The following is a 14,882-nucleotide window of genomic DNA, read 5'->3' as shown; positions in this document are numbered from 1 at the left end:
GAATCGGTGCCATTATGCTTTAAAAAGAGTGAGCTTTACGTCTCTATTAGACCGTGCAAACCTGCGGGCTAGCATATTACATAGGACCGCCAACGCCCTACGCTCCCTCTCTATGTCTCTAACGTCAGACATATCGTCTGTCACAATGTGCCCCAGATATTTAAAGTCACTCTCTTAAGTAAGACTCCGTTAAGGATTACGGGCGGAATATCGTCTACAGTGTATTTATACTATTAGTACTAGCTGACCCGCCCCGGGTGGAATTTAGAAAATCGAGGTGGGGGATGAATTTCCAAAAATCCTGGAACACGTATTTCTTCACTAATGACCGAAAACCCAAATACCAATTTTCATGCAAATAACTTGAAAAATGACGGACTTCCATCCCCTATTTAACCCACTTAGGGGTGGAATTTCGAAAAATCCTTTCTTAGTGGATACCTACTCTTTACAAAGAACACACCCTCAAAATTGCATGTCTCTAGGACCAGTGGTTTAGGCTATGCGTTGATATATATGTCACTCAGTCAGTCAGGACTTTGAATTTTTTATATATATAGATGGAGGATGAATTCCATATTTTGTTTGTTTGGTGATGGTTTCCACGATTCCTCAGCTGGTCTCCGAGAGACGGAAGTTTTGGAGGCGCTGAGCAAGCTGGACGTGTCGACAGCCGCGCCCGAACACACCGAGCGGCTGTTGCTCGCTACACACGAGATACTCAAGTATGGCGACTGCAAGAAGCCACAGGAGTACTTCAAGTAAGTATACTAATAAACGTATAAGTGCTAACTGCTAAGGGCGTTTGTGCACTCATCCGTGATTACACGGATCCGTCAAAAAAATAGGAAATGTACGTATTTGTATGACGGCCTCTTCGAAGAATCACGGATACGAACCAAATACGGATGAGTGCATAAACGCCCTAACACAACCTTACTACCGCTGATCCTTCTCCTCGCTCCCCCTCCGCGTCGCCTTCCCCCTCCCTCCCTGTCCACTCTCACCTACTCCTAGCTTCTCCTATATCCCCTCCTTAACTCTCTTTCCACCTTCCCCTGCACCACCCCCACTATCATTTCCCCTCCACTCTCTTACCCGTCTCCTCCGTCCCCTTTTTAATTACTCCCCACTTTCACTTCCCCTATAACAACAAAAAAACGACTTTGATAAACGAAATGGTGCTGCATTCAGCTGAATCGCGCTATAAGAATGTCCGACTTTAAGTTACTCATATAATGCAAGCATCTTCCAAGCTATATAGACTTGTCGACTGCGGCGCCCGTATAATGCGCGCGTCCGCGCGAGATATTTAAGTATGGCGACTGCAAGAAACCGCAGGAAAACTTCAAGTTAGTATCTCCCCCCCCCCCCCCCCCCCCCCCCTTCCCGCTCTCACCTATCCCTTCCCATTGGGGACAATACGCAGATAAACTTTCAGATTTTATAAAATAACGTAGGTCTGGCACGCGCTGGCTCTTAGGGTGAGATCTATAGAGCGCACTCTGACTTAGCTTAGGCTTAAGATAGAGTTAAAACGAGACAGAGCTATATCTCTCACATAAATCTGTCTCGTTCATGCTGATTGTGACATTTTGACAAATACAGTGAAAACTCGATTAACTGGACTAATTGTTGTCGTTAGGGATCCGGATAATCGAAAATCCGGATAATCGAATGTATGAAGAAAAGCGGGTTTTGTGCATATTATGTAGTTCACTATAATAGTATTTTCAATTTTCAAAGTAAGATAACTATACCAAGTGGGATATCATATAAAAGGGCTTTGCCTGTACATTCTAAAACAGATTTTTATTTATTTTTATGCATAATAGTTTTTGATTTATCGAACAAAATGGCGGAAAAAATACCCGAGTATGGAACCCTCGGTGCGCGAGTCTGACTCGCACTTGGCCGAACAATTTTAGGTTGGTAGTCCGGATAATCGCGAATCCGTAATACTGAGGGCCGGATAATCGAGTTTCTACTGTATAACATTTTGATTTGTTATCCGCAGGAACATAGTGCGAGTGGCGCTGGCGACTCTGTCGATAGACGAAAGCGCAGCCGACAAAGAAAACGCGGAAAACGCGACCAACGCGCAACAACCATCAGGTAAGAACATCAGTACCCTTATTATAAGTGTGAAAGTGTGTTTGTTTGTTGGTTTGTCCTTCAATCACGTTGCAACGGTGCAACGGATTGACGTGATTTTTTGCATGGGTATAGATAAGGACCTGGAGAGTGACATAGGCTACTTTTTATCCCGGAAAATCAAAGAGTTCCCACGGGATTTTCATAAATTCATTCCTCCACATGATGGCTTTTTCATGAGGTCAATTATACCCTTTGCTATGCTTAACGCTAGTTCATTGAATAAAATTTGAAATGGCTTTTTAATTTAATTCTTGTTGTCACATAGGTTGGAGCACAGCCAACGAGCGAGCCGCGGCCGAAGCCGTCAAGGTGCTAATCTGGCTCTGCAGAAGACCAGAAACGCGACCCCAATGGCTTGAATACTTCGACCTTATACTCCTGAAACTCATCAACGCATACGGACCCCTCAGCAAAGAGATAATGCGAGCCGTGGACGTGGGCATGCCCCATATAGCGGCTGCGTTACCCGCGTTACAGGTGAGATTCCCCTAAAACCACTGAAATCCCTAAAACTACTAATATTCTTTAGGATAAAGGATAACAATTAGTAAATTAGCCCAACGAATGAAAAAAAACGATTAGAAATGGCACTGTCGTGATTTAATCGTCTACTAACGCCATCTATCGAACTTGAAATAAGAATGTGTTTTAAGCGTGCACTTAATCTATATGGGAAGAGAATCAGCCAAACGAATGAAAAAAAACTATTATAAATAGCACTATCACGATTTAATCGACTACTAACGCCATCTATCGAACGTGAAATAAGAATGTGTTTTTAAGCGTGCACTTAATCTAGATGGGATGAGAATCTCTTGAAACTGACTTAATAGAGGGAATCTTTTAAAGACACTGGTGTAGGGAGGGAGGGGGAATGGGGCAAAATAATTGTAAAGTAACCATCACCGCGATTTAAGTATTTCCTAGCGCCATCTATCGAGGTGCAAACGCGCACGTCATACGCGCTCGCTCGTACTGGGCAAGCGTCGGAACTGTGCGGGTGTGCGGGGCGTTCCCTCCCCGATTACCATCATGACCTGTCGCGCACTATAGGTAACATTTGGCACCTGCCAGTGTAGGTGAAGCCTCGACGTTTTATTACAAGACTAGCTTACGCTCGCGACTTCGCCCGGGTTATTCCCGTTGAGTCACACCCCCGTGTGTAACACTGTGACACAAGGTACCCAAAATTTCAAAACATTCCCGTTGAGTCACTGTTACACAACGGGAATGTTTTGAACTTGTTGGCACCTTGTGTCACACCTACATAAATACATATTATTGCGCGTGTATCAAGTATTAACTGATTGTGCACTTTTCCGGGATGTTATTTATTTATAAATCCAAGATGGCGGACATGATTTTTTTTTCAAAAAATTGACATGGGTGTCGTTTTCAGGGTTTTCGAGGGTGCTGAACCGCGTGGACTACACAAATTTCAAACGCCTATTTCACCCCCTTAGGAGTTTAATTGTCAAAAATCCTTTCTTAGCGGATGCCTATGACATAAGAGCTGTCTACATGCTAAATTTCAGCCCGATCCTTCCAGTAGTTTGACCTGTGATAGATCAGTCAGTCAGATCTTTTCCTTTTATATATTTAGACTAGCGACCCGCCCCGGCTTCGCATGGGTGCAATGTAGATACTAATGTGGTGTCATTGAGGTGTCATTGCCTCGGAAACTCTCAAATAAAAGGATTTTTTTCCGACCTCATTCACATTACTTCAATTTCTCTAGGGATCTCGATTTTTTTGAGAATTAAACTATAGCTATAAACCTTCCTCTTGAATCACTCTATCTATTGGTAAAAACCGCATTAAAATCCGTTGCGTAGTTTAAAAGATCTACGCGTTCATACATACATGCATACATACATACAGACGCGGGAAGCGACTTTATTTTATACTATTTTTATTTTATTTTTATTTATTCGGATCAACAAACAGTAGCACGCAGTGCTTGGATAAAAAACAGTAATAATATAACATAGTATTAATATACGTGCTACCCACTACGTCAACCACATAGTTATTATTATACATTAATATACTTACATGTATAAAAATATATAAATGTAGAATAAAATATAAAGTTACATGTATAAAATATAAATAAAGAATATATTAGTACCATACCATCTATCTAAATTCTAATTATCCTACAGGCTTAGTGTAATATAGTAATATTATTCCTAAGATAATTCATGACCAGCTTCTTGAAAGAGCCCACTCGAGAGGAAAAAATGTCAATATTTCCGAAGCATGCATTGTATGACTGTGTCATTCTGTATAGTGGTGATCTCTCACCAGAATTTGTAGAGATTCTGGACTGTGGCAAACTGTGATATAGGTGCAGTTAACTGATTGTGTACATTTGTTTCAGGTGCTGTTACTGCTGAAGCCCGTGATACGGACGCGCGGCTATCCGACGTCGCTGTGCGCTGTGAAGTTAGCCACAGAAGTGGCCAAGGCGCGGCCCCACGAGCTGACGGACGACATTGTTGCACAGCTGATGGAGGGCGTCGGACATGTGAGTTGAACACGTCACTATAGTTGACAAATGCCAAAAAAACCTTGCCGTAGATTTTCCGTGAAAACGTCTTCTGTATTGGTTATTGGGTTTTCCTAAAACAGTTTGTTATGATGTCTAGCTCGCAAAATTTAATTTTTTTTTCACACCTAAAATATGTGGTTCATAATATGTACAGAACCCTAAAAGAACCAAGCCCGACTCGCACTTGGCCGGTTATTGTTTTTAATTTTCTTTTCAGCGCTAGACTTTTAGCAAGAGTGAATAGGCGTATTCTAGACATCCGTGCTCCGTTACAGGTCTATAAATACAGATAAGCGCTTGTCTGAGGATTAAAAAAAAACATTAATACAATGAAAAGCTGACTGACTGACTGATCTATCAACGCACAGCTCAACCTACTGGACGGATCGGGCTGAAATTTGGCATGTTGTTAGCTATACGTAGACATCCACTAAGGATTTTTAAAAATTCACCCCTAAAGGGGTAAAATAACGGTTTGAAATTTGTGTAGTCCACCCGGACGAAGTCGCAGGAATAAGTAAAATAATAATATTCTAAATGAAAATGAAAATGAAAATGAAAATGAAAATCTTTTTTATTCGTATAAACTTTTACAAGTGCTTACGAATAGTCGGATTCATCTACCACTGGTTCGGAATGCCTTTTTCTATCCCACAGTTGGCCGACCACCAAAACTCGGCGGTGCGCAAAGCCGCTGTTTTCTGCATGGTTGCATTCACGTTCGCGCTGGGGGAGGAACGGATGCAGCCGCACTTGAAACATTTGTCTGTCAGCAAATGTAGACTATTGCAAGTGAGTGTGTTCCCACCGCCGCCACTTTCTAAGAGATGTGGTACCAATGTAAAGAGGAGATAATGAAAACTAATGAGAAAATCGATTATAGAACACTTAAAAATAACACCATCGCGATTTAATCGACTACTAACGCCATCTATTGAGCTGGAAGTAAGATAAAATATATTTTTAAGCATCCACCTAATTGTTTAGATAAGAAGAGAATCTCTTCAAGCTAATTTAATAGGGAGGGGGGTTTGTCTTAAGAGGCAAATGTAGACTATTGCACGTGTGTTGTAGTAATTAATATAAATAAGATTTAATAAAAATAAGAGAATTAATATAAATAAGATAATAAAAATTACTAAAAGTAAATCCTATTTTATAAGGTATAATTTTTTTTTTTTTTTTTTTAATAGATAGGTATAGCGAGCAAACGAGCAGGCGGGTCACCTGATGTTAAGTGATTACCGCCGCCCATGAACATTTGCAGCACCAGAGGAGGCGCCGATGCGTTGCCGGCCTTTTAGGAATTTGTTGGAATTGTTTTTAGGAATTATATTATATAGGAATAATATAGTACGCGACAGGTTAGCCGGGTTAGCGCAGCGGGTGTGCGGGACGTCCCCACCCAGATTGTCATCTCGACCTGTCGCGTATTACACACACAAACACACACACACACACATACAAACTAACTTTCGCCTTTATAATATTAGTGATTGTGTATTTTCCTTTAGGTATACATCAGCAAGCAACGCGAAGAGGCCGCTAAAGGCGGACCACAATCGTAGCGGCGACCGCGCCGCGCCACGCGCAGCACGCAGACCGACTGACCGACGCGTCGGATACAGACCGACACTGCGCCGACGATACAGCGCCGGCCTTGTCGGCCTGAGGCGTTCCATCTCCGCACCGCCGGCTTGGGCACCGACATCAACATCCGTAATGTCCACGACATGCGCAACACTAACATTGCCATCTTCGACATTGACATCTCCGATGGCCACATCTGCAACAACAACAACATGTGTTGGCCTAAGGCGTTCAATTTCTTCGTGATTTTTTGACTAGATTGGTTGAGTAAGTTTTAGGTGCATTTTTGGTTTGCTTAAACATGATTTCTTGACATTGATATTCGGTTTGTCAAATTACCATTTTTGGCTAAAGTTCGCCCATCAATGTGATAAATATAAATATGGAGATCGATTTTATGGATATCGACATGTCGATATATACGGGGTTCAATTTATGGTGTTTTAACAATACCAATTTTTGAAACTCGAAAATATCTACACTAATGACAAAAAAAATCTACACTAACGACGTTATAGTCTATACCTTAATCTAAGTTCACTTTTTATTATACCAGAAATTAATATTGTGTTGTATAATTTGACTGCTTATACATAATGAACTTTATAATTAAATAATTTCGCATTTATTTCATTTATAACAAGCTAAACGGACGGGCGAGCTTATGTCGGTGCTTGCAGCTCTAAAGTGGTGATATTTTGACATGGGTCATTAAGTGGAAAAATGACACTTCAATATTATTTTGTTTCTATGTTATTTTTTTTTGCTTTTTTATTTATTATGGGTACTACTTTTTATGCCTTGTTTTTTTGGTGCAAGTTTCATTTTTTTAACTAACTGTTGCCCGCGACTTCGCTAGCATTTAGTTATATGATATTACACTATAAAATATGGCCCCTACTGACCCATCTCAAAAAGTCAATCTTCAGACAATTTGCGTGCTTTTTGCGTGTGCGATTAGAATATGCTTCGTGAAATGGAGTTCCGTAATATAAATATTGTATAATATATAAATATAATGTATTGTATAATTCATAATGCCTTGTATAAATAGTAGATTTTTATGTATTTTAAGTATGTATGATAAAATGGATATTTTCAAACCGAAACTAAAGGTTTTAATTCACTACATAGGGCTATAAAGTATATGATTTTAACTACTTAAAATCAATATTTACATCTTTGTCTTTTGCCAACTTGACTGTCAAAATGAAATAGCATTATGTGTATCGTGTGGAAACCTTTGTGTAATAGATTTTAAAAATACGAACTCCATTTCATTAAGTATAGACTAATTTGGCGCGATTTTGAAAAAAAAACTAAATTATCATAGAAATTATGCTAGAATACATAAAAATCATGCCTCAAAAAGTACAGTTAGAGAAGGCAAAAAACAAAAATTGTATTATGATATATGACTAATATACTGGGTTAATTTTCGATTATACACTATAGTACCAAATCATGCATAGAAACATGAATAAATTACTAGTTTTTTTTAATATAACAAACTGATATGTAAACCTTTTCTGTGACTGTACTTTTGACATATTATGACTATATTAGTTGCTGTGCGCAAATTAAAATTACTTAAATAGTGAAATAGCGGTCTAATTCAATTTTCCATTGCATTACTATCCCACGAAATCCCCCATCTTTATGTGATAAGTGGGTCACGACGATAAGTGGGCAAAGAGAAATATAAAACCGAAAAAAAAGATAGAAATATAAAACCGAGAAAGAAGATAACACTCAAAACTATAAATGAATAATTTTGATGGCAAAAATAAACAGCATATTTAATTGAATTATACAAACCGTTATGTGAGAAGCCCACATTATACAAACAAACATAATTAATTGGAAATTAAATGACGGATTGTATAATTTCAGCGCAATTGACCGTTATTTTGCTTTTAAACTGTATAAATGGAACATGATAGTAAAGAGTTAAGACATTAACATCTTTTCGATAAATTAATGTTAGGACGTAGAGTGTAGGGTCTCGAAATTATTTCACTTACGAGATATGCTAGATAGGTTGTAGGGATTGTTCTAGAAATTAATTACCTGACTACGCATTCGGAAGGGTTGTGGTTCCAACAGTTTGTGTTTCGTTTGCCTTGTATTATCGTCTCATAGACTATAATATAATATGGCCGATATGACAAAAAAACGTAAAAAATGGGATAAATTGGCTATATGAAGTTACGGTAAATCCAAATATGGCAAATTTACTAAAAAATAACGTAAAAAAGGTGATAAATATTTCGAGGTTTGTATCGATTGGCTTTATGACGTCATGGCAAATTCAATATGGCGGATATTGCAAACAAGTGTAGATTTTAAAAAAGCGTATTAATTGAATGGTCATAAATCATAATATTATGACGTCACGATAACTCAAAGTCAAGTCAACCAATCCGCACATGGCCAGCGTGGTAGACTATGGCCAAACCCTTCTCACTCTGAGAGGAGACCCGTGCTCTGCAGTGAGCCGGCGATGGGTTGATCATGATGAAGATAATATGGGGAATGTGACAGACTAAAAAAAGAATAAATGTATACAGTTTGATAGATTCTATAAATGAATAATTTATATACTGAAATATGAACTGTTCGTCTGTGGTGGTGTTTTTAATGGGAGTAGTCGGGGTTTTAGTTTTGAACTTTGTCTAGTTTTTGGTTCGTCATGTGCTAGATAGGACGTAGAGGTTTGTTCTCGGAAATACTTTTTATCAAGAATGAGAGTTGTATTGGAATAAAAATTGGTATGGCTTTGGTCGACATTCTAATGATTGACAAATATTATCTAAATATATTAAAAGAAAAAGTGACTGACTGACTGACTGACTGACTGACTGACTGATCTATCAACGCACAGCTCAAACTACTGGACGGTTCGGGCTGAAATCTGGCAAGCAAACAGCTATTATGACGTAGACATCTGCTAAGAAATGATTTTTGAAAATTCAACCCTTAAGAGAGTAAGTAAAATAGGGGTTCAAAATTTGTGTACTCCACGCGGACGAAGTCGCGGGGATAAGCTAGTTGGTTAGGTGTGTGAAGTCTGTCAATCCATACGTAGCAGACTGGTCTGAACCATTCTCATTCTGAGAGAAGACCCGTGCTCAGTTGTGGGACGGCGATGGGTTGGTCAACAGAATTAGTCGATAGCATCGGCCGCGTCAAGATTATAATGTGATGATAGCCTTGACAAACATTGGAATTGCGACCTTAATAGCGTTGTAATATAGTAGTTTGTGTCTTGCGGTGTATAAATTATTGAATTGGATAAAGTGTACAGTATTGTATTTGACTATCATGTGACTGTTTATCGCTTCGTTCGCTGAAACCTACGAAATTATGAAAATAAAGAAAAAAATGCGCTTTTTTTATTCTAATTGAAAAGAAAATTGCGCTTCTCTTTAACGCGAATGAACTTTGTTTTAATAGAAAGAGATAATAATTTTAGCGAAAAAGACAATCAAAATAAAAATTTGAAAAATTAAACTGAAAATTTTGCTTATTTCGAATAAGTTTGATTAAAGCTGGACACAAATCTAGCAGAATTCCGTAGAATAGGCGGAAAAACCATGCCCATTCCGCGCGCGGAATTCCTCTAAATTTGTCTGAGGACTAAGTATGGATTGCGATACTAAGATACTGTTTTTTTTTGTATTTTCAACATTTTCTCGAAGACTTTGTGAGTGTGTTGGTGCCTTTATGTCGATAGATGTTGATTGCGTCGAGTTGTATATTATACTGTAAGAACAGGGTAAGATCTATAGAGCGCATATCTTTCACATAAATCTGTCTCGTTTTAACTCAATCTTAAGTCTGAGCAAAGTCAAAGTGCGCTCTACAGATCTCAGCCTTAGTGTCTATTCAGACGGACCACAACCACAATATGGCAGAAATGTCGCAAATTAGTGGTCGTGAGTGAATGGTCTCGTTGCAACTGCCTCATTGCGTTGTTACTACCAAAACTACTAGGAAAGTTACGATAGCGATGTAATGGGCTGACTCGTATACGATCTTCTCTTATGGTTGTGTTTATGGTCGCAACTTGGTTAGTACATACTATGCGTTTACAACAAAGAAGAGCGCCGCCATAATATATTTTTTTAAATTATTATTAATTATTATTATCAACATAAATAATGTTTTAACAAGTCCACTTTAGACAGCAAAAAACAACCACGAAGGTTTAGATGAAGTTTGAAATGTAATGTCAAACATGAATTTAAATTCGGGACTTTTCGGTTCTGTCTACATTTTTCGTAATTCTTATTTTCTAATTCAAAGCAAGTGAAAATATTTGTTTTTTAATTGCTTTTGGTAAATTGGTTTGATATACCAAGTTATGAAGTATCCGATAGATGTGACGAATAGTATTGACCACGAACTCGACTGAAAATGTTGGTAAGTGTGAATGGAACTACGTGGTTGCATAGAATTTTGTCTTCGTGACATTTTTGTCGCTCTGGCGTGGTTGTGGCACATCTGAGTGGGCCCTAATAGTCAGTTGACTGTCGTGTCGGTTGGTGTGTTTGTACGTAGTCGCCAGTCGGTGTATTATAATTTTTTATATATATACTATGTATTCGCACGAAGCTTGGCTGAAGCATACTTTGTGATCTTAACCAAAACTGTTGGTTCGAAAATTAATGAAAAAAATGTTGGTTCTTTTTTATAATATTACTTGTATATGTTAAAAAATAGTGATTAGTTGTGGGGCCGATTTTTTCGCGAAATAATCTTGTAACTGAGGGATAATTTTGACATGGTCATAGCTGTTAAACCGTCAAATTTATATCAAATTAAGATAATTTGGCGGGTGAAATATCGGCCCTTGATTAATGTTGACACGATTTTATTTCTGATAGACTTTTAAACAGTTACCCTCATGAAAGTTGGAAAACCACGGACCTTTTTGAAGTCGGTTAAAAAGCAGGCGACTTTAAGATGTTACCTCGATAATACTTACTAGTTTGGACCCATTGGATGGATTCGCCTTGCGACTACAGTAGCGTGGCCCCTACGCGCGATCCGCAGTCTTAAGAGAGGTTTATTCATAGTGCGCTCCATACAAACTTAGTTTGGATTTTATTTGAAAACTAATGAATTAAATTTTGTGGTTACTTTCTTAGGAACTAATATATGTATGTGTGTGGTTTTCGAGATTTCCGTTAAAATATTCAGTTTCAAAGTTACAAGGTCTCAAGAATCTAAATATATTAAAGAAAAAAAAGGTGACTAGGTGACTGACTGATCTATCAACGCACAGCTCAAACTACTGGACGGATCGGGCTGAAATTTGGCATGCAGATAGGTATTATGACGTAGACATCCGCTAAGAAAGGATTTTTGAAAATCCAATCCCTAAGGAGTGGAATAGGGATTTGATTTGTGTAGTCCACGCGGACGATGTCGCGGGAATAAGCTAGTTTACATACAAATCTTTAAACCCGTGTTACTTTAAGGCTAGTTATTTTTACGGGAATCTGGTAAACCCCAGACAGAAATTAGTTTCTAGAACGTGTCTACAAAATTGCATACGAGTTTGATAGGTTGATATTTAGATGAGAATCAAAACTACGTTTGTATGGAGCGAGTGACGGAAAACCGCCGTGGACACGTTCATACAATTCGATAGGTTTCCGTCGCCCGTTATGTGAACTTTTCCAACATTCGTGACGCGTATTGTGACATCAAAAATTTGTACAGAAAGAGATAGATACATCTCTTTTTTAAAGCCTGTAGTAAGCGCAGTAATTTGTTTATAAGCTATTTATAACTAATACAAGATCTAAATAAATAAATACAAAATGAAAAAAAAAATTAATAGCGGTATTTGACTTTGTGACCAAATACTCATCACAAAACTGAGATTATGTAAACAAAACCATGAAAACTTTACAATAAATATTTGTATTAGTTATAAATATATAAAATGTATGTATGTATGCCTGTTGGAATGTTGTAGTTGCGATTTAAATTACGTTAAATGTTTAAAACAACTATGTAGGGTTTAAATTACTGTTTGTAATTCTTTTTTTTTTACATGTTCGAATGTATAATTCCTTGTATACATTCAGTTATGTGGTTGATTCCTATAATAGTTGATATAATAATTTGTCTCGTTTCACTTTTTGTATTTTTTAAATAATAGAATTGCAGTTTCCATAGACACAGATAGTGCTCCTTTAATATTCTATGAAATAGGCATCCATAAAAATAATATTGTATAACTGAATTTATACAAGTTAAAATACATAGGACATACATAAAAAATTAATAATATTTTACCACAATACATGATATTAACATTTTCTACAATAAAAACAAACTACTTACCAATTTTAGTCCTTTTTTGTGTCTCGTTATTACAATTATTTAACGCTTTAATACTATTAGTGTACTAATTCCTTTTTTTATCTAAACCGTTTTATAAATTAGATAATACTTTTTCATGTTATTTATGTATTTTAATTTGTGTTTAGTTTGTGGTCCGATTTCAATGTGGGATGAATCTCAAATGCCTTTTATTTTCTATACAATTTATTTTTAATTTTTTTACAGAACATCACATAGATTTTAAACTAAATATTTTTTATGTGAAAAACTTTATACATTTCTCTGAACTCCATTGTAAAATTATTTTGTATAAAATATATAATGAGTTTTATATTTATTTATGTATTGTATAATTTCTCTATCTAATAAATTACAGTGTTACAAAATCTTTATTAACCGTTAAAAAATATTAGTATAAAATTTAACGTCAATAAACTTCATATTTGAGTATGTATTATTTATTTTATAATAATTCTATTAATAACATATTGAAGTCCGACCACATCAATAAATAACTTATACATAGCATGTCGTAGTTATAAAATAACAAGGTAAAATTTTATTAGTTACGAATATAATTGTATTGTACTCATTAGTTTTTAGTTACAGGGTGTTTTATACGAACAATTTGAGCGCACCAATCATAGTAACATACAACCAAAGTTACAAATTAGTTTTTGGTTTTATTGTAAATTGTAACATACTGTAAATCTATACAAAAAAAACCTTTCTGTAAAATCAAAGTATACAATGTTCAATACTATGACATTAAAATGGTAACTATTCTCGAAAGGCATTTGGTGATGTAAATTTTGACACCTCACTGTAAAGTTAAATAACGAGTAGCTTACAACTTTAATATCATAGTGAACACAGGGATTAAATTTAATTTTTTTTGTAACTGCACCAGTCTATACCAAAATATATATAAGTATGTATTTAAACTTGAAATTATTCGTATAAAATTAGGAGTTACCATTGATCGGTTTGTATAATTTCGTTTTAGAATCCTGTTTAAATTGTTATCTATACACTAAGACATGTAATGTATAAAACGCTTAATATAACGGGTTGTATAATCGATGTTGTGATGCTCAGTAAATTTCTCTAATTATACAAATGAACATGTTCTTTCTTCTAAAACTGTACCTACTAAATTAATAGTGACATTTCTTGTTAGGATGATTGTATAATTCATTGAAAAAACTATAATGATATTGATTCATGCTATCTACGAGAATGTTTTTCTTAATAACATCAAAAGTTATACAAAAATATTATGTAAATAGTTTTAAATGTATATTACCTGTACTCGTACCTTATTTATGTCTAAATCCGCAATTATACAGTCAATTATACTACCCGTTATATAAAGCTGCATGTCAACCGGCCACATTGCGCAATATATCGCGATTTTTCTTTTTCTTATCTAGTTATCAGTAGTGAAGCTTAGTCATTGTCTAAACTTTAATTATAATTATTGTCTCTAGCTTTTTATATTGCGCTCCGTGGCCGGTGGGCGTGCAGCTTTAACTTTTGCATTTATAAGTGTAAGTGCACACTAGCGACTTTTATGTCTTGATGCCTTCCGACAGACTTGTCTGTGTTTGTCGTGACATCGTATAATGTTCTATCTTTGTTGTGACATCACGACATTTTAATTTATAAATTTTTTTTAAGACACGAATTAATTTTTGTTGCATCAGTATGACGTCATCTAGCGTGTGAGTGTGTGCGTGCCTTCATGTATTTTCTTTTATGGTCAAAATTAATATTCAATCTATCCGTAATTTGTCATTAAGTTACAAAACGACATTGATATTTTTCAAAAAGACTAAATTTTCGGCCATAAAAATGTGGTGTTGCGACATTATTAAGTTGCGACATGTCTGTCGCTAGTGTGCGCTTACAAGTAACGCTTGGTGCGTGTGTGTTCGCTGCGTCAATACCCGTAACTATTTAAAAACTATTAATATTATGAATATTATAATTATTATTAATGTACAATAGTTATTAAAATGATTTTTAAGCCAAACCTTTTTGCCTTTTCTTTTTACTATTCCTAACCTTATTTTCTAAATATGTATTAAAAAAGTAAATGTAAGTAGATATAATTCGCGACAGGTCGAGAGGGCAATCGGGGTGGGGACGTGTGGGTGTGCGGGGCGTCCCCCCCCCCCCGCCTAATACCCCGATTGCCATCGAAAAAAGGAGAAGGTTT

General features: G+C 36.4%; 2 protein-coding genes across 2 annotated transcripts in view; one reads left to right on the top strand and one right to left on the bottom strand.

The window, feature by feature from the left end:
• chb (chromosome bows) overlaps window positions 1–14,696 on the top strand; it is a 78,712-nt gene extending 64,016 nt beyond the window's left edge. The window contains exons 33-38 of the mRNA XM_069508029.1: window positions 617–761; window positions 2,018–2,115; window positions 2,423–2,634; window positions 4,541–4,687; window positions 5,369–5,503; window positions 6,226–14,696. Of these exons, the coding sequence (XP_069364130.1) occupies window positions 617–761; window positions 2,018–2,115; window positions 2,423–2,634; window positions 4,541–4,687; window positions 5,369–5,503; window positions 6,226–6,279 (791 nt within the window). The 3' untranslated portion in view covers window positions 6,280–14,696. The remainder of the gene's footprint in view (window positions 1–616; window positions 762–2,017; window positions 2,116–2,422; window positions 2,635–4,540; window positions 4,688–5,368; window positions 5,504–6,225) is intronic.
• Cdk4 (Cyclin-dependent kinase 4) overlaps window positions 1–14,882 on the bottom strand; it is a 201,515-nt gene that overhangs the window by 149,203 nt on the left and 37,430 nt on the right. The window lies entirely within an intron of this gene.

Source organism: Maniola hyperantus, chromosome 27 (genome assembly GCF_902806685.2).
Source record: "Maniola hyperantus chromosome 27, iAphHyp1.2, whole genome shotgun sequence".
In the NCBI taxonomy this organism is placed as follows: Eukaryota; Metazoa; Arthropoda; class Insecta; order Lepidoptera; family Nymphalidae; genus Maniola; species Maniola hyperantus.
The sequence above is the reverse complement of the archived record's forward strand: the minus strand, read 5'-3'. Positions and strand labels throughout refer to the sequence as shown.